This window comes from Calonectris borealis, chromosome Z, assembly GCF_964195595.1.
Source record: "Calonectris borealis chromosome Z, bCalBor7.hap1.2, whole genome shotgun sequence".
Lineage (NCBI taxonomy): Eukaryota > Metazoa > Chordata > Aves > Procellariiformes > Procellariidae > Calonectris > Calonectris borealis.
In genome coordinates, this window is record NC_134352.1 from 10,371,809 (window position 1) to 10,392,180 (window position 20,372).

At 45.0% G+C, this 20,372-nt stretch overlaps 2 protein-coding genes across 2 annotated transcripts in view; one reads left to right on the forward strand and one right to left on the reverse strand.

Moving 5' to 3' along the window:
* The first annotated feature begins 1,553 nt into the window (after positions 1–1,553).
* Positions 1,554–10,350, forward strand: SLC46A2 (solute carrier family 46 member 2). The gene is made up of 4 exons (XM_075136333.1): positions 1,554–2,757; positions 4,346–4,429; positions 8,455–8,611; positions 10,110–10,350. Exons 1-4 carry the CDS (start codon positions 1,689–1,691, stop codon positions 10,165–10,167), a joined length of 1,368 nt encoding a protein of 455 aa, XP_074992434.1. The 5' UTR covers positions 1,554–1,688; the 3' UTR covers positions 10,168–10,350.
* A 5,731-nt stretch (positions 10,351–16,081) lies between these two features.
* Positions 16,082–20,372, reverse strand: part of SNX30 (sorting nexin family member 30) — a 47,376-nt gene continuing 43,085 nt past the window's right edge. The window contains exons 8-9 of the mRNA XM_075136274.1: positions 18,748–18,900; positions 16,082–16,885 (exon numbers count right to left, since the gene is read on the reverse strand). Coding sequence (XP_074992375.1) covers positions 16,826–16,885; positions 18,748–18,900 — 213 coding nt within the window. The 3' untranslated portion in view covers positions 16,082–16,825. The remainder of the gene's footprint in view (positions 16,886–18,747; positions 18,901–20,372) is intronic.

Below are 20,372 nucleotides of genomic sequence, written 5' to 3' on the forward strand. Positions count from 1 at the left end.
CAGGGTTTGGAGAAAAAGATTTGTCCCACTTCTGAATAAAAACTAAAGAAACTAGACACCTTCTGCAGAATATCTGAGGGGAAAAAGCCATCTGTTGGAACAACCCACATTATATTTTACAGCTGGCTAGGAGCCTTTTGGCCTGACAAAAAACCAAGTTCTCTGGTGAAACTGAAATTGTTTAGCAGCAAGTCATTCTAGCAGACAATTCCCCACTCCTTTCCCTGTTAGTTCTTGGGACGTTTTTTCCTTGAATCGAAATATAAACCAAAAATTATTGCACAACCAAACTAAGAGTGAAAAAATTAAACTCTTGAGCCATGAGTACACAGGCATTGAGTAAACGTCACCTGAATCAATAGAGAGTGCAACAGATGGAGGTTTTAACATTGTTCTTGCAAATTATTCATTAATTTATTTTTTAAAGTAATCATCATAAATCTTCCTAGAACAGATTGTTATTCTCCCTGTTATGATTCATTAAACCAGTGCAGAATGAGATCATTATCATTTAAGTTAGCATTTTTGAGGCTGCCAAATATTCTCCAAGTATTTCCTGCAGCTGGGACCACAAGTATCTTCCTCGGAGCTGGCAGCCTGCTTGCGACACATCCAGCTCCAAGAGCTTCTTGAGCCTCAGGTCAGCCACACCATCGTGCCCACAGGGACCCCCAGCCACTTGGGACGGGTCGCTTCTCTTGACCCCCTCGGGCAGCAGCAAAATCGGAGGTTGACTTCAAGCTGCAAAGCTGCGTGCGGCATCAGCCACTGCCCTGAGGAGCTGGGGCTGGAAAACGGCTCTCACCCACCCCAGCCTCCAGCCCAGCTGGCTGATTACTGGGGCGCAGAGGTTGCCGATGCCTTTGGATAAATTGGGACTTTTCTCCTCCTCTTGGAAATTCCCACGTTGTAAAGCCAAAGGACACAGGAGGTAAAGTGGCAGCCGTGGAAGGCAGGTTACCAAAAATAGGCTTTTTCCCTTTGAATTTCTTTTTGGTGTAATTTCCTGTCTGCGTTATTGAAACAACAATGATATAAGAGGCACGATGCAGCAACAGGGCAGACGGGAGGAGGTAAGAGCAAAAGAGCCAACAACACATTTTTGTAGAAGAAAGGGAAAAGAGCTGGCAGTAAGGGGAATTCACAAATTACCTGACAAAAAAAGCACACAGCCATCTCCTGCCCCTGCAGCCACCCTGAGAGTCCTCTGACACATGAAGGATACCAAAAGGGGAAAAAAAAACCCAAACCAAACAAAAAACAAACCACCACTCCAAACTGCAGCAATTACTTGATATGGGCATTTTCACTTCCTAAACTGGGAGAAAGAAATTCCCCTGGGTCATCTGACCTCTGTTGAAACTACACCAGGAAGAGAAGCAGTGGCAGTTGGCGAGTGCAGGGCGTTCTCCAGCTGTACAAAAGCCTCTCATGCGTGAGCTGGAGATCAGAGCAGCGCAGGGGATGTGTGTGCGTGCGTATACGTAGCAAGGCGAGGTGCAAATATCCTCCCAGCAAGATCATCTCTTGCACAACTCTCTGACTCTTTGCAGCCCGACAGACCTTTTGTTTTTTCCTCTGCTGCTCTTCTCCAAGTATGCCTCCAGAGCAGAGCTTCTGAAGAGCTGTTTCCTCCCGCGCATCTCCCTGAAAACAGCTCTCCCCAAGAAGAGGCAGTTGCTGGCAGCATGGTGGGGGTGACGGCAATGAGGACATGGATTGAGCCAGTGGTTGCAGGTTCCCAAGTGGCCAGCGCCTTCTACGACACGGCACTGCTGCTGGTGGTGAAGAACTACTACAACCAAACCAATGCCACTGCTCCCTCCCATGCACTGGAAGATGCTCAGCAGAAGGCGGTCTCTGATTTTTATATCATCTACAATCTAGTCCTGGGCCTGAGCCCGCTGGTGTCAGCCTATGGCTTGTCCAAGCTGGGGGACAGGGTACATCGGAAGATCCCCATCTGCTTCCCTCTTCTTGGCTACTTGGGCTCCAAAACTCTCCTGCTCCTCCTGATCCTGCTGGGTTGGCCAATCGAGGTGATGTATGGGGCTGCTGCCTTCAATGGGCTGACGGGCGGTTTCACCACGCTCTGGGCAGGCGTCATGGCTCTGGGATCCCTGGGCTCCTCCGAGAGCAGGAGGTCTCTGCGGCTTATCATTATTGAGCTGGTATATGGCCTCGCTGGCTTTCTGGGAAGCATGGCATCTGGCTACCTCTTCGTTGGCTTCAGTGACCGCTATCGGGAGGGCACTGTGCTGGTAGGCTGCAGCATTGCTTGCTATGCTTTCTGCCTCCTCTACAGCATTTTTGTCCTGACAGTCCCCAAGCCAGCAGCTTCCTGCCCAGCCAAAGCCAAGAGTACAGAGGAGGTGGGCAGCCAACTACCAGCCCACAAAGAAACAGCAGCAGCAGGGAGTTCCCAACCTTCGGAGAGCAGCAGGTCCACTCCAGTAGCCCCCTCAAAACTCATCATGATCATGCTGTTTGTGGCAGCGATCCTCTATGACCTTGCTGTGGTTGGTGCAATGAACGTACTCCCACTCTTCTTGCTCAGGGAGCCTTTAAGTTGGAACGCTGTGGAGATCGGCCACGGCAATGCTGCTGGGTACGTGATCTTCATCACCAGCTTCCTAGGCGTATTTGTGTTCTCCAAATACCTGAGGGACATTACCATGATCATGATCGGAGTGGTATCCTTCAGCGCTGGCATCCTCATCATGGCCTTCGTGCGGTGGACATTCCTGTTCTACATCGGTGAGTTGAACGGCCACTCGCGTGAGTGCACCCTGAGAAAGGGGCTGGGGTGTTTCAGCGTCAGGAGAAGAGCTTTTGCTCTGCTTCACCACGGGTTTCAGAGCAGGGAGTTCAGCAGACCGTCACATGAGCAATTCCCAAGAGGGCTTCATTATCATTCCCCTCTCCCCACGTCTCACTTTGTACCCCTTACACTCAGCACCCTACAATATCCAAAGGAGGCATACGCTCCTGCCAAGGCTTAGTTTAAGGCCAGTTGACTTGTAATTTGTCACTTGGTCATAGCCCAGATCTAAGCAGGGGAACAATGCTCATGCCGCGGGGGAGTGGGAATTGTTGCTGGCTACCTGTACTAGTTGAACCACACCGCTGCATTAATGGGAAGCACTGGCTTCTTGTGAGGTAAGGCTTAAGGCTACAACAGAAACAAACTGGCAAAGGCTTGCTATTAACCAAATATCTTAAGATGTGATTTATATTTGTTACATTAAGGCATTTATGGCTGATGGGAAGCTTAATAGTGAAACACTGGAGCTGCTTTAGCAACTAAAATATCATGAGAATGTAGTGTACAAATTTTACACTATAAATGACCAAGGGGCAGGTAACAATAGATGGGGCAGCATCCCACGACGAAGGAAAGGCAAGTTTATTGTTGGGAGGTAGCCTCTGCAGGAACACAGAAAACAAACCCACAGCATCCGTTGTGGCAGTGAGATGGATGATTCATATCTGACAGAGTATGGGGGTTTGAGTATTGAGGTTTTGCTTCTGAAAGTGAGAAAAAAATCTAAGAGAAATGGCCTGAAGCAATTTTTCTGTCTGCCCCTACAGGGAATGAGAAATTGAAAATCAAACAAAGTTATTCTAAAGGGGAAAATGGTAGGATATTATATTTGTGTACTAAGCCAAATGTTGAGTGAAATTTTTAAGAGATTTTGTTTGTTTAGGCAATCAGGCTGGGGAACAAAAGATAAAAAATCAAAATAAAAAAATGCTTGTTTAATAAAGTCTGTCATGAACGCATGCTGCTACACAGTGTGCATTGCAGGAACACCTCGGTACACTAGGCATGGACCAAGTATTCACTGAGGTTGGTTCTGCTGACAGGAAGATAATTCCAGCTCCCTAAAAGTTTCCACACTACAGAAAGCCTAAAATACTGCAAGTCAGAAGCACCAAGATAGACAGCTATAGTATTATAAAGGTACTGTTCCTGTCAAGGCTGTGTAGCATGGGGTGCTCTCTCTGCTGGTTAGACTCACATCATTGGCCTCATTATCTCAAAGGACAGTGCTATATTGCATGTATGCCGGGATTTCAGGCTGAGACCAAGAGACCACGGCTTGTTTGGGCAAAGTACCTCTGCTAGTGGGAGCAATGGTGGCTTATCCACCATCAACTGGATGAAGTGAGGACTTACACTCCTACCAAAGATTTGTACTTCTTTCTGGTACTCACGGGACAAGAAAAGGTGAAGCGAAGGTCCTGCCCAAGCCAGAGGCACGTAGTCTTCAAGAGCAGTGGTTGTTGCATTGGGAGACAAGGAGCAGGTACTGATGATAACTGCATATTCATTGCATTGCAGCACGGGCAGTGATGCTCTTTGCCCTCATCCCCTTACCAACCATCAGGTCCATGTTATCTAAGCATGTCGAAGGATCATCCTATGGTGAGTACTTTGGTTACCTTACTGATCAAAAAAACTCAAATCCCTCCATTCAGCCTAAGGTACAAAGAGAAAGGTAAGTTATTGCTGCAATCTGTGCTTTGCGTAATAAAACCAGAACAGTTGGTACCACAAACGGGAAGGGAGGAGCAGAGAAACTTGCAGGACAAGATTGTTGCATCCAAACTTCTTGTCCTCAGTTGTGTCATCATTTATCCATAAAATTTTCAGCACACGCTTCAAAAGATTACTATCAGTATGCAGCTCAAAGGCAGAGAAAATATCTGAGATGCTGCTCAAAAACACAGTGCTCCAAGGAAAACTAAGAGAAGCCAGACGTTGGGTTGAAGCACTGTGATACTCACTTATATGAGCCAAGGAGGTTCTGGAGTGTGTGGAAGACAACTTCCTGGCACAGCCGGTAAGCGAGCATACGGAGGAGGTGCCTCGCTTGACCTGCTGTTCACAAACAGAGAAGGGCTGGTGGGAGATGTGGTGGTTGGAGGCTGTCTTGGGCTTAGCGACCATGAAATTACAGAATTCTCGATTTTTGGTGAAGTAAGGAGGGGGGCCAGCAAAACCGCTACCATGGACTTCTGGAGGGCGGACTTTGGCCTGCTCAGGACACTGGTCGAGAGGGTCCCTTGGGAGACAGTCCTGAAGGGCAAAGGGGTCCAGGAAGGCTGGACGTTCTTCAAGAAGGAAGTCTTAAAGGCGCAGGAACGGGCTCCCCCCAAGAAGAATGGGCGGGGAAGGCGACCGGCCTGGCTGAACGGGGAGCTCTGGCTGGGACTCAGGAAAAAAAGGAGAGTTTACCACCTTTGGAAGAAGGGGCAGGCAACGCAAGAAGAGTACAGGGATCTCGTTAGGTCGTGCAGAAAGGAAATTAGAAAGGCAAAAGCCCAGCTAGAACTCAACCTGGCTGCTGTTGTAAGAGATAACAAAAAAAGGTTTTTACAAATGTATTAACAACAAAAAGAGAGCCAAGGAGAATCTCCATCCTTTACTGGATGCGGGGGGAACATTGCCACCGAGGACGATGATAAGGCTGAGGTACTCCACGCCTTCTTTGCCTCAGTCTTTAATAGTCAGAGCAGTTATCCTTAGGGTACTCAGCCCCCTGAGCTGGAAGATAGGGACAGCGAGGAGGATGAACCCCCCATAATCCAAGAGGAAGTAGTTAATGACCTGCTATGCCACCTGGATGCTCACAAGTCTATGGAGCCGGATGGGATCCACCCGAGGGTACTGAGGGAGCTGGCGGAGGAGCTTGCCAAGCCACTCTCCATCATTTACCAGCGGTCCTGGTTAACTGGGGAGGTCCCGGACGACTGGAGGCTTGCCAATGTGACGCCCATCTACAAGAAGGGCCGGAAGGAGGATCCGGGGAACTACAGACCGGTCAACCTGACCTCAGTGCCGGGGAAGATCATGGAGCGGTTCGTTTTGAGGGCGCTCATGAGCCATGTGCGGGACAACCGGGGGATCAGGCCCAGCCAGCATGGGTTCATGGAAGGCAGGTCCTGCTTGACCAACCTGATCTCCTTCTATGAGCAGGTGACCCGCCTAGTGGATGAGGGGAAGGCTGTGGATGTGGTCTACCTGGACTGCAGTAAAGCCCTTGACACTGTCTCCCACAGCATTCTCCTAGAGAAGCTGGCGGCTCACGGCCTAGACAGGTGCACTCTTTGCTGGGTAAAAAACTGGCTGGACGGCCGAGCCCAGAGAGTTGTGGTGAACGGAGTTAAATCCAGTTGGCGGCCGGTCACGAGCGGTGTTCCCCAGGGCTCAGTGCTGGGGCCGGTCCTGTTCAATATCTTTATCAATGATCTGGACGAGGGGATCGAGTGCTCCCTCAGTAAGTTTGCAGACGACACCAAGTTGGGCGGGAGTGTTGATCTGCTGGAGGGTAGGAAGGCTCTGCAGAGGGACCTGGACAGGCTGGATCGATGGGCCGAGGCCAACTGTATGAGGTTCAACAAGGCCAAGTGCCGGGTCCTGCACTTCGGCCACAACAACCCCAGGCAACGCTACAGGCTTGGGGAAGAGTGGCTGGAAAGCTGCCCAGAGGAAAAGGACCTGGGGGTGCTGGTCGACAGCCGGCTGAACATGAGCCGGCAGTGTGCCCAGGTGGCCAAGAAGGCCAACGGCATCCTGGCCTGTATCAGAACTGGTGTGGCCAGCAGGAGCAGGGAGGTGATCGTGCCCCTGTACTCGGCACTGGTGAGGCCGCACCTCGAATCCTGTGTTCAGTTTTGGGCCCCTCACTACAAGAAGGACATGGAGGTGCTGGAGCGTGTCCAGAGGAGGGCAACGAAGCTGGTGAAGGGCCTGGAGCACAAGTCTGATGAGGAGCGGCTGAGGGAACTGGGACTGTTTAGTCTGGAGAAGAGGAGGCTGAGGGGAGACCTCATCGCGCTCTACAACTACCTGAAAGGAGGTTGTAGTGAGGTGGGGGTTGGTCTCTTCTCCCAAGTAACAAGCGATAGGATGAGAGGAAATGGCCTCAAGTTGTGCCAAGGGAGGTTTAGATTGGACATTAGGAGAAATTTCTTTACTGAAAGAGTGGTCAGGCCTTGGAACAGGCTGCCCAGGGAAGTGGTGGAGTCACCATCCCTGGAGGTATTTAAAAGATGTGTAAATGTGGTGCTTAGGGAGATGGTTTAATGGGCATGGTGTGTTGGGTTGACCGTTGGACTCGATCTTAGAGGTCTTTTCCAACCTTAATGATTCTATATTTGGCTTCTTTTACTTCCAGTTTTGGGAAGGATGGATTTCTTTCATCTTTTTGCAGTTATGCTCTCTAAATATGTCTCCAAGTGTTAGCTGGCAATTTGTTCCTGTCAGATCACGTTTAACTAACAGAGGATAACATTTGCATAAATATTAGCCCTTTTTGGTAAACAGGAGCAGGAATTCTTTCCTATTAAAAAATGTATTAGAGAATAGTAAAATATATGTATTTTACAATACTGTATTGAAGGCCACCATTTTTACCCCCATGAGCTGGATTTGGACACAACAGACAGGACTGGCCATGCATTCAAATAGCACCTCAGGCCCGTGACTGCTTGTGCCTCCTCCAAACATGTTCCCACAGCCATCCTTTGCATCCTTTCCCCTTCTAGTATATGAACACGACACTGCTCTGTCACCAGTTCATTTCTACTGCTGTGCTCCTCAACATGCTCTGTAGCAAACTCACCAACCTGCCACAAATAGTGCAGCTCACACCCCAAATTAATCATTATTACTAACCATAATGTTGTTTTTAACCTCCACCATGAGCCATACAGGCTGCACCTCATTACAGCGGCAGACCAGCTCTCGAGCAGCACCATGCAGCAGAGCAGCCCTTGTCTCCTGGTAGCAGTGTGGTCTCCTTAGGTGGTGGCTGCTGGTGCTGTGTGGCTGGAGCAGGCTGCCAGGGCAGCAAGTGCAGCGCTCAGCCCTGGCCTTGCTCCCAGTCTGCACGTCCCAGAGCTGGGTTACTTCCCAGCTGTTTACCATGGCAGAAACAGAAGGGTGCACTTCAGCAAAAAAGCTGTTTCAACTGGAATTCAGTTTCAGCCTTTCCTCCTCCCTAAACATCATACAAATCACACGCACCTCCCCATTTCAGGCATTATTGTCATTTTAACCCTGTGGAACTCTTCTGGCCTAGGGCAGAAGCAGACCCTGACTAAAATCTCTCCTGTCCTGAAGATGTTAGCCCAAGACTACTTTTCTACTTCCTATGGAAAGGAGCACTTATTGCCCAGTTTATTGCTGCTCTTCCCAGCAGCTACCTCTACATCTAGACTGTTTAAGCAGACAGTTTTCCAGTTGGATCTTTTGTCCTATGCCTAAAAGAAGGAAAAGTCATTTAATTCTGGTCCAGAACAGCAGCAGATACAAGCTCATGCCATCTGGCGCTTGCGAAGCAATAACCACATCGCTCTTCCACGCAGCGGTGATCCCGTATTTGGCAGGGAGGTGACAGAGCTGTTTTTTTCTCCCTGGTAACAAACTATGTTCTTGTTTTACAGGTAAGGTGTTTGTCCTGCTGCAGTTGTCTTTAGTCACCACGGGAGTAGTGACATCTACAGTCTACAACAAGATCTATCAAAACACACTGAACTGGTACAGCGGCTTCTGTTTCATTTTGTCTTTTCTAGTTGGCTGCCTGAGTCTCCTCCCTTTAAGGTAAGGAATAGGAAGGGTTTTGTCCAAAAGGATATGCTGTATTATCTCCATGCTTCCTGATGCTAGGTCTAAAGTGTATATACAGATGGAAAAAATACAAAATTGTTTTAATTTAAAAAGAAAAAAAATCAAAAAAGAGAAACAAAAATCTTGCAGAAATGAGTTGACAAATATCAAGGAGATTTAAAGAATGAAACTTGCAAGTGATCTAACCAGTGTTTTTAATCTTCTTTTTGTTTAATGTAACATGAATTGCTGTAGGAGGAATATTTGCCAGAGTTTAAGAGCGGATAATCCCAGGGGACAAAGCCTTCACACAAATGTAGTGCTTGATATTGCGAAAATAGTAGTAAGTAGAATGAGGGAATAATCCTACACAAAGTAAAACATTTTTTAAAAAATCCATTATGTTACTTACTCATTGTGATAGAAAAGAATAACCTGAGTCTCCCTCAGGTGTTCCTTTCAAAGAGAAACCATTACCACATAGTGAAGGAAATGGTTACTTTTCTGATCCAGTGAATTTGCCCAACTGTACAGCTACAGAGCAACTGAGAGGTACAATTTCAAGAACAAGTTTTAAGCAGAAAACCAGCCTAATTTGAAGAGAGAAAGCAGAAACAGCACCTCTATCAACTCTTCCAGAATTTTTGAAGAATCTCCCTCCAAATCTCACCTTGCCCGTCATCCCCTCCCCAAGACCCTCCAGCTCGTTGCATTACTCGAAACAGCAAACTCTTCCAGTATGAAGTTAAAGTGAATTGTGATAGTGTTGGTATTTAATCCATGCAACAACAATATTTTCATTCAGATACAAGGCAGGTCCTGGACAGGCTAATGTCTGATCCCAGGCAAAATTCTTGCCAAGTTTTGCTGTAATTTTAAAAAAAGAAAATACTAGAAAGTCTAGAGGCACTATACCGACTTCAGTGTTTTCACTTAGATAGGAAGAAAAGAAAAAGCAACACTGAAGAAAGCTCCTAGACATCAGCTCTGCCTCATCCAGAACATGGAAGGCTCTCTGGGCTTATGAACACATTTGACACCCGGTGTCAGCAGGACTACGAGCATGGGGAAGGCTTCTTCTTACTCATCATTGCCCTGGCTTGGCTTTCCTCCTATTTTCCTGTTCTCCAGACACAAGAGTGACTCATTTCTTACACACAACCCTGCTGTTTAACAGCGAGTCACTGCTAGCTACTCAACTGCATTTTAACATGCTCTCCAAATAGAAGTTAGCATCATTATCAGCACAAATACAGGTTATTACGACTTAAAGTCTGAAAGATGACAAATGGTGCCAATGTCATTGTTTGTACACAAGAGTAACTTACAGAGAGGCTGGCAGATCCTCAAGAGGAATTACATGAGCACTCAGCCAGCTCCAGATACCACAGCAAAATTTAAGTTAAAGAATTGATGGGGAACAAGCAAACTGTAGTTTGAGAAAGTTGCTTGCTAGCTCTCTTGTAACCTGCATTTTTATTGCTCTTTACAGCATCGTGGCCATCAAACAACGTTTGACCACTGGCTCCCTTCAGATTCTGACCGAGTGACAGAGGCTGCACCAGCTAAAGCATCTTTTGGTCTTCATCAACTCTCTGAGCTACCGAAGTGGAAGGTTTGCCAAGCACTACTCCTCACAGTTATCGTCATCACAGGAAGCATCTCATTTATGTTTCCACTTCACAGCATGCCACGGCCTCTCAGCCACTGAGCTCCCCCAGGACAAATAAGTTTGCCTTGTTACTGCTGCAGTACATCATCTTACAGAGTATGTGCGTTGGCTATTGCACACCAGCAGTCTTCAGAGCATTTTGCTTTCCTTCCAGGTTGATTAGCAATAGTGCAGAGTGACAACAGCAGGGTAGAAATGAAAAGGGCATTTCTAGACACATCATTCAATGTGGAAAGGGAAAGCAGAGGATCGGTTTTCCATTGGCTCCTCCTTGTCTGTTCATTCAGAAGCCTCAGGGCAGTTCTGTGACCTTGGCTGATGAAGCAGGGGTCCCCAAGCCGCGTGCGCACGGTCCTCAGCAGGACACACCTGCTCTCCAAGTGCTACAGAAGATGTGTCAGCCCAGCTGATCAATGTTATGTAGAAGACCACTAAATACAGAAATACCATTGTAAAAAAAAAATGTAAAATTAAGACACTTTTAGTAATTCCTACAATAAAACACTCCTGAACAGATGTTCACACCCCTGACTTCTGGGAGATTGTCCCACTGTCCCCGGACAGTGCTTTAACAGAGGTCATGGGAGGATATGCCGATACCCACATTTCAACTCACACCACCAGGATGTACTACTCTAGTAACAGGTTAAGAACAGGTAAGTGCAGCACACTACTCCTGCAGGCTTTATGGAGGTGTGGGGACGCTGATGCCAGGTGATAGTCACCTTGTTACCCTAGCTTTATGCTGGGTTGAAACCCCTACCAAAAGGAACCTCATGCAATAAAGCAACTGGCAGGAGATGATGTCAGCTAAATCCAAACATGATTCAAAAGACCAGCATGCCCCAGAGGGATCAGGGCTCAAATTATGCGTCTACTTACATGCTAATTGAATTAAGAAGGGTTAAGTGGCTTCCAAGATCCTGGACTAAGGCAAGTTAAAAGCCCTTCAGTAACCGAAATAATCTGGAGGCAAATCAGGCAGCTTCAGTTCGAGCCAGGGATGCAGTAAGCAGAAGTTGATTACTCACTATACAACCCCTTATTCTGAGGAAGTTGCTGCCACCCCAGTTCCCCCCCCTGCACTCTTGCAACCCTTCCTCAGCTCCAGGCTTCCCCCTCAAGTAATACCAGATGTATTACAGCAACAGACAAATGGCTTTTAGTTAAATCAGGAGTGGAACAAGATTTTAAGGGAAGGGTATTTCTGCAGTAAGATAGTGAGCTGCCCAGCAAAATAAGTGCACACACTATTTCAATGACGAAGGCTGCAAAAAATGAAACTTTATATTCTAGGTAAAGGAGTCATCTTTTAATACATTTATTGGTCCATTCCATTAAATTAATTGAGGTAAACAAATGGTGCATTTTAAAAAAATGTACACACTAATAGAGAATTACAAACAGTTTTACCTCAAAGTGTTTTTCTCCATCAATACTAGTTCCATAGTAAACAACGCACAAAGTATATTTATACAGAGATATATGAAAGGGTATAGAAACATGCCAGCACCAGAAGGCAAGACAACATTTCATAGCCTGCGAGTCTGAACAAGAGCACAGTTGCCAGATTTGGTCAAGTGCAGGAAACAAAAGCCTCCTTCCCATTTTTACATTGTTTACTAGCTAATTCACACAGAGACAAGTCTTTTCGCAGCTTTCATTTTGGTTTTTAATGGTATGAACAGTGACGCTAGTTCCAGTGAGTGGGTCTACAGAGGTTGAAAGTGGAAGAGTCTGGGCAACAAGCCAGCACCATTTTGGTCCCCAGAACTGACACCTTCGACATGGAGGGGGACGAGATCCACCTCTGCTCACAGCCAGCTTGCCTTCACCTGCACAGCCCAACTCCCCAAACCTTAAGGAGGGACAGAGGGATGCAGGCACAGAGGAAAAGAGAACGAGGACAGTGCTGCTTTATTTTCATACACTAAAGACAAAAGCCCTTTGGCTGTCTGCTATTGGGAGAATGTCCCTCTGCAATCTGTCTCCCTGTGCAGTGGGAATGTGGCACTGGCCCCAACCCTGCTGCTTGATCTTAAGGTATGGATACATATCCCACCAGCAGAGTTAAGAAAATGGTCTAGCTTCAAAGCATAGAGTACTGAGGCCTTCAAACCAGTCTAGAACAGTGACTAGCCTTTAATGTTTTAGCACGCCACTTACATAAGGGTGATCTACTTACGCCTTTTTGGAAAGTGCGTTATTTTCTGCACAAGTACTGTGCCTTAGCCCAGTTCATTACTGAGTACTCATACAAGTCAGATACCCCAGCCAGACTCCAAAGTGCTAAGCATAGAATTAAGCATTGCCATTTTATTCCATAAAATTGGTTAAACAGCACTCCCAAAAAGTTTAAAATGCAACATTCACACTGCCAGAAGGCAAGTTTATTCCTGTGATCCCCAGTTTTACTTTACAAAAAAAAAAAAACCACCAACAAATCTGGCAAGTAGTAGCAAGTTCCCTGCCTTAAAAAAAAGACCCCATTTTCCCTATTTATTGGTTGTTGTAGCAAAAGTTAATGTACGAAGGGAAAGACTGTTCTACCTTCAGAATTTGAGAAGGCTGAACATCTAATAAGCTATTTAGCCTATGCAATTTTGCTCAGTGGCTATCAGCACCAGGATTTTAAACAGTCTGCAATGTTAATCATACTCAGTTAAATTGTGCATGTTTTAACAAAAGCATGGCTCCTGTTAAAACATTGAACAGTCCCTGGTGGGCTGGAAGGGAATTCTTTTGTACCTTGGCATCTGCAGGACCGACACCTGAAGCAATACGCATCACAAACAGGCTCTGCAGAGCCACTGCTGTAAGGCTACCTCACATCACTCTGCAGGACCACCTCTGCCACTCATGCTTTGCAGATGTTTCTTTCTACCACTTACCTTACTACTCTATCCTTCGCACAAGTGTCAGTGTGACAAAAATCCAAGCAGCAGACTTTAGTGAAGAATTCATAGTTTATTCTTCGATACAACTCACATGAGAAGGGTTCGTGTCTTTAGGGCTACACCTATTACCTTTTCATTTTTCAATGGATACCTGAAAAAGACATGATGTTTCAACATCTATATTTATTGCAAGAGTCAGAACCTGGTAAGGATACATATTAACAATGCACACTTCATTACCAAGCATGAAACCAAGATCTCAGTGCTTGTGCTGGTGCCAGTTAAGAGAAAAAACAAAAATCCCAGAAATTACACAGAAGTAACCAGGACAGCAGTGAATTATGCATCCTCTGAGAAGGAATTTGGTCTGGCTATGGATTACAAGGAAAACTGGGCTAATTTAAGCACTGTTGAAGGACCCACATGTTACGTAGGTTTAGAAAGAGTGCAACTACTTTTGACATCATTTTAGTGCATGTGCAGAGGGTGACCTTCAGTGACTGAACACTCAAGAAGTTACTCAAAGATGAAGCTCCTGCACTACTGCTTCCCTTTACCAATGCCTTTTACTTTTCATACTTAAGGTTTGGGCCATCCGAAGGAGAGAATCCTACCCTGTAAGGATTGCAGGATAACATGTTGACGAGTTTCATTAACAGTTCTGATCTCAACCTCCCACTATCAGAAGTTAAGTAAGTGCACTCTTTACAAGTGTCGCTTTACATCTTACAGGACTTTCCTGCTATTTTGTAGTTCTCCCGCTGGGCACTGCTGCCCCAGACCTCACAGTCAAGATCCTCCCCAGCTACCTAACAGCCTCTCCCACAGTTACCTAGTGATTTACACAGCTCTTTATAAAGAGACACCTCCACAGCCCACAGGAGCTGAGAGACCCATCACTACACACCCTTCTTACACCGCAGCAATTCTTGCAGAGGACTCCTCTTTTGAATGTCAAGTTTTACTTCCCTTGTAGGGGCTTAAGAGGTTTTGGTTTTCCAAATCACATAAGAAATCCTATTAGTGGCCACAGCTTGAGATGCATGTTCCAACCTCTCCTCCAAATCAACTTGCAGGTGCCACAGAGCCACATACTCCAACAGAGAAGTGCAAAGCATGCCTGCCTTTCAACAGCTTAGCCAGAAAGGGATTTATCTGAAATCAAAACATGCTTTGGTTGAGGACTAGTTTAAAAACTGTGCTGCAGTATCAGTGGCATCAGATCAAAGAAGATTTAAGCTGATCTTCAACAGCTCCAGCCTTAACAGTTACATGTTGATTTGAACTCCACTTGGTACTCCCCACTGGCCATTACGCTTCTCATGAACAGCTGTGATGTCAATTGCTAAATTCCCCAGAACCAACACCCACTTCAGTTTGACATAAAACTAAGAGGGAACAGGACCTCAGTGTTCAGATGAAATCTACTCACCTGTAGAAAAAAAACCACCATCCTTTCTACTCATCTTGCACTATTTTTTGATAAGGTGAAGGGAAGACTGTCCAAATATTAGTTCAAACTACATTTTGCTTGACTCCCAGTGACATTGCAGAGTCAACTACAAAATTCCATTTCCCACACAGGAATCAGCTCAAAAAAGCATGTTGATCTCTGTTTGTGGGAAATAGGAAGGACAGTAACCTTGAAGGTCAGACTGTAAAATGTTATGCAAGTGCTTATTTTAGAAGGGAAAGATTGAGGAAAACACTTGGTTACTGCTTCAAGGTGATCCCCTTAAACACTTCCCTTGCACAACAAGAGTAGTTTGTCATTCTGGACCTAAGAGCAACTTAAAGCAGAGTTCTCATTTACACCAAATAAGTGTATATTGATAAACTGAGAGCTTAAACCAAAAAGCATAGTTTTAGTACCACAGAGCTGTCCAGGGAGGCTGAGTCAAAAACGAAAATCTCTTAAAATGTCTTAAACTTGACTTCTGCACCCAGAGAGCATCATCTGGGTCAGCATTACTCTGACAGCTATCACATTGCTGCAATAACTCATCTTGACAGTTGCTATAAAGCCACCAAGCTGAGTAAGGGGGCTTCAGGTATACTTGGTGTTTATGAAGGGATAAAGTCCAAACCAGACTGGTAGCTGGTAGATCATCACAAGAACACAGAAGTTGCACATACTCTATTACTGCTCAGATTCTTCACAAGACTGTTGCCAGAGATCAAGTAATCACTCAAGTTTAGCAGTAAGCAGTCAGAGTTATTTATTCCCCTAAATCCCAATATTATACTGATATTAGCCTCAAATCGCCTCACTTAGGACAGTTAAAAAGGATTTATCTGCATGCTGTTAAACCAAGACTCTGGGACCCTGGGAATCACGGCAGCATTTCTAAGGCCATTAACACCAAGCAGGCATTTACTTGAGGTTGGACTGCAAGAAAAAGGGAAAAAAAGGGACTTACAGAAGCAGTTACATTTCTAAAGGCCAATAAAAACTACTAAGAAAATAGATCTGTACTAAAAGTACTCTTAAAAGACTTGCCGTGTGGTTCAGTAGAGACAGGTATGAACATACGTGTACCGAATAGGGTACCCATCTACCCCCACTGACGTGTTTAAGGCAAGTTTCACACACAATGATGCTTGGTGTAAGCAAGCATTTGACACTTTTTGGCTTTTGGCTGCTGCAAAAAAACATGGGGAGAGAAAGCAGAGTCCTAACTTTACCACAGCAGGCACCTTAAGTGACCAAGCCCAAAGTGGCTCTAGTTCAGGAAAAAAAAAAACGTTTAAAGCATGGACCAAGAGAATTCTACCATGCAACTTCCAGAGCTATCTTTAGGAGAAATACGCTAAAGACTCATACTTGCTTCCACCATTCCCATAAGCCTTGAAAGGCTTATGAGTTCAACTCATAAAAAAAGCTTATGAGTTCAACTCACTCTCGCAGCTAGGCTGATTTTGATCCCCAAGTCAGTCACAAGTACACTTCAGCCAACTGACATTACTTCATAATCACCAGGGTAAACAAAGATACCAACAGCATGCCACACTCACAAAAACCACAGTTCATGCTTGCATCACAGGCTATCTGCAGGTGGTGTTGGTATGTTCTGCCTAGGACCAGCCCAACTCCCACACAGAAAAGTCTCCAGAAACCATTTTATCCAGAGGAAGCATATGGGCTGTAGCAAAACAGAAAATACTCATTTCCAGCCTTTCCCTGTCCATCCAAAAAAAGGGATAAGGATTGGCTAGGGAGTACTGTATAATAGGAATAATTACCTTTTTTTTTTAGCAAACAAAACAGAATGGTAATAAAGATGTCATTTGGCACCTTGCAGTAGAGTTTTATTTTCATCTTTTTAGTGTTCTACTCATCAGTTCCTTCCAGACTAGAGAGGTAAGTTTTATCAAGATCCCCATGCACTTTCACTATGAACCCCCAATCACTCCATAGGATAAAGAAGGAACCATTCAAGATAACTCAAAAAGATGAAACACACCCCAGTTTAAACACAGAAAGTGAGAAAAAAAAATTCAAATAGTTTTCAGAGCATCTGTTCCAGCTTAAGTGCAGCTGGCATTTCAGTTAACTTGACAAAAGGAGTCCTTCATACAGTTCCAGTATGTCTAGTGGTACTGAGCATAGAAGTGCTAGACTGTCCATGAAGGTACTTCTTATTTGGTCTCTGGCTTGTCTTGCAATAGTGGTATAATTGACTCCCACGCCGTAAGGCACTGAAGAAAGAAATAAAGATTTAAAAAATGGATTGTACATCAGTTCTTGTAACTTTTGACCAACCCTTCCAGACCAACACAATGCAAGTTCAAGAAAGGCTAGGCAGGTCTTTATAGATTATTACAGAAGAGGGAAAAAAACCCCAGAATCTCAAACAGCAAGAAAGTGTTTGGAAAGAATAGCAGCAGTTTCCAAACAAAGAAAACAAATTAAAGCTTTCCAAAGTCATCAGTTGGCCCAAGCCATTAGAAACCATCGGAATACCCAGGATTTCCAAATATCAAGCTAGATTCTTCTAAACTGAAGAACACCACAGCTTTGAGCTAGGCAGACAAACTTTTTCTAGCAGAAATTCACATTTTTGTGATGTGGCTGTAGGAGAGGACTGATTTGGACACACTGGCAGTTATTATAGACTACTTCCATCAAACTTATTTGAAAAACCCATGCATTTAGGGAAGGTAGTTCAGAGATACTCTGTACTCCAGTATACATCTGGGACTTGACTCCACTGCATGATGAACTGGTAATACCTGGTATAGTAAAATAAAAGTGGAGTCTAGCTTCTGGGTTATTAGAAAGTCACTCCAGGCTTTGGATTCATTTTACCAGACACGTATACTCACTCCAGTCTTTGTGCTGTGTATCGTTACTGTCTTTCAACCATGTACAGCCCAGAAGTCAAACTGGTCAAATATAGACCGTGGAATACATATTATTAAATACTGGGAATGAGCAAACTCATCACCAGCTCTTATAATCACAAGTCACTGTTGTGACTGTTGGACATCTTCCTCCTAATCTTGCTGATTGCGCTGCAGGTGAATAGAGTATTTCTAGTTGTGTATCCTGAAGCGATTAGACACCTTCCTCGCTGCAGCTACGAGCAAAACTAAGATGTACAGATTTAACTGTCAATTGCAGAGGCACTGCTGGATGTTCAGTGGAGTCTTTAATACCCCCTCCACAGCAGTCTCAGCAGAAAAGAGAGACCAGGCTGAAGGAAGTTCTGTGTGACTAGTTATGAATTACTGACAAGACAGATATCGGAAGGGGCAAAGGAAGTGCATATTAATATTACATGAAGAGGTAACCTAACACAGGAAGAAGTTTGTAAAGTAGATGTGGAAAAAAGCAATAGGCAAGAAGATGAAGTATGTCTCCATGCATAAGCCTAGTACTGTTTAATATATCAACCACTGCATTGGACAGCACTGTTCTAGTGTGAGGGAAAACTGGATTGGCAGCATATGCAGTTAAATGTCAAGGTCCTCTCACTTAAAAAAAAGAAAATCTGACACTGAATCTCAGGTATACATGCACCAACTGAAAAAGGGCAGAGGTATGACTAGATATTTCCAGGACTAGCATACAAGGGACAGAACTATGCACAAGGGGACAGAGATTAGAATAATTTATGCATACCAGGTGTAATCTATATATGGATCCATGGATGTACATTAACCCATGTAGTTTCATTCATAAAAGGCAGAATCAAGAGATTTTCTAGTCTGGTAGTATTACCAGAATGTGCAATTTTGGTCTTTTTCATTGCCACTACTGCTGCTCAGTAATTTGTTCAATTCAAGAATGCAAGACAGACAAGCATCCAGGATGAAATGCTGTTACAGGGCTGCCTTGCAAAAGGCTGCTGTCTCATGCAGCTCACTTGAGCATGACCAGCAACTCCATAGATTACACTAAGCTGCTGACAAAGAGCAGCTTCCACTGCACTACAGAACTGATTTAGATGTCCAAGATTCTTTTCTTTAAGACAGCATGAAGATTTCCTGAAGAATTACCACCTCGGAGGAAAATGAACTACTCTTATTGCTGCCAATGCTCCAGCAGTGCCACATACCTTCTCGTAGTACTGGATGTTTTTATCTGCCATCCCCATGAGTAGCTGCCTAAAGTCTTGTCTTTTGTTGTTCTGCCATCTCTCCATATCTGCTTTCAGGTCAGCATTGAAACACTCTACTCGGTCTTGACATTTCTCAACATCTGTGGGTACCTGCAGCAAAAGAAATGAAGATTGAAACTGTCCCTGAGAGTATGAGACTGCTGAATTAGCTCAAACCTCACTGAGCAAAGCTATAGAGGAAATGCAAGTTAACACTCCAGTAGTTACCTTGAATAAACTTAGTTATGGCTGCTGGGAGAAAAGCCCTAATTCTGTATTAGTGAGGAGATGGGATTCTTAATTTGTTCGCTGCTGTTTGAGGTGGTGGGCAGTTGTGCTTGACCATCTCCACACCAGATATGGAGGCAGACTGAGGAAGAGCTTGCTAGAGGTACATAAAGAGGAAAACCATTTGGTGTAAGTGCTGGGTGCCTAGGCTCAGTTCCTAGTTCTCAAACTGAGCAGCTTGACTACAGCTCCAGAGCAAGCTTCCTCTCCTCCTTCCCATTTACAGTTGCACTAGGCATTTCCCGATTTACACTAGTGTGTATGAAACAACAAATATTTAGGTTTGTCCAAAGAGCTGGATAACCTCAGTGTTATCTCTCGACCACAGCATACAAACAGCACTGATCAGCTACGGCTGCAGAATAAAACTCCTAAGCCTCTAGTTTCTAGCTTCCACTTTTAACCTTACAGGCTGCCTGGAAAAAATGTAAGTGCGAAGCACTGCTGATGATCACTGTGGATTGGCTCCTGGGCCTTTGGGCTCAACACTGGACACATAATCACACATAAGCAATGGGAGAAATCTTGAAGGACAGCCTATTGCAAGCCTAGGCAGATGCACTTCAGGCCAAAGAAGCTGATGTTCTTTGCTTATGTTTTAACTAACATCATGTATACCACCAGGCAACTACAGGAACAATTTACAAATGTTTCTTCAAGCAGGAAAGCCATGAACACCTTTCTCTCCCTTCCCCTTGTGCTGCACAGTCCACACAGACAGGAAGCCTGTAAGGACATACAGACTAAGCCCATGACCTCAGAAGAGGAAACCCCCAAGCTCTAGCACCAACATGAGAAGTGAACTGCTGCTCTGGAAGCTGTGGCTTGCACAAAGTCAAAAGGTAGAATGAAGAAGTTTGTAGTGGCTCCTCCCATACTTGATACTTTCAAGAAATTCCCTTTTTCTTTGAGGGGCATGAAGGAAGGAAGAAGATGGACAGACTATGCAAGAAGCTTTTCATAGGTAACAATATAGGAAATTAGAGGTGTGCTACTACCTTGCAGTTTGGCAAGGTATGCGATTTAGGCAGAAACATATCAACTCTCATTATTCTCCAGGTTGTGGATTAGGGCCAATCACTGAAGTATTACATTGACTAATACTCAGAGAAGGTCCTACATCTGTTCTCCAATAAAGCTGTCGGAGACAAAGGAAGCACCTCCTTCATACTCATGGGATTTGAGAGCCCCTTTATCCACACAACTGGCTTTACACTACAGGCAGCTTGGGGGTTCAGTAGCTATACACTTCCCGCACCCTCCCGGAGCACTATACTTCTGGCTACAGAATCCAC

Excerpts from the sequence above, each read along its gene's own strand:
- SLC46A2 (XM_075136333.1), top strand. The coding sequence starts at position 1,689 with ATGGTGGGGGTGACGGCAATGAGGACATGGATTGAGCCAGTGGTTGCA. Across the intron at positions 2,758-4,345 it reads GACATTCCTGTTCTACATCG|CACGGGCAGTGATGCTCTTT; the intron begins GTGAGTTGAACG and ends ATTGCATTGCAG. Across the intron at positions 4,430-8,454 it reads TGTCGAAGGATCATCCTATG|GTAAGGTGTTTGTCCTGCTG; the intron begins GTGAGTACTTTG and ends CTTGTTTTACAG.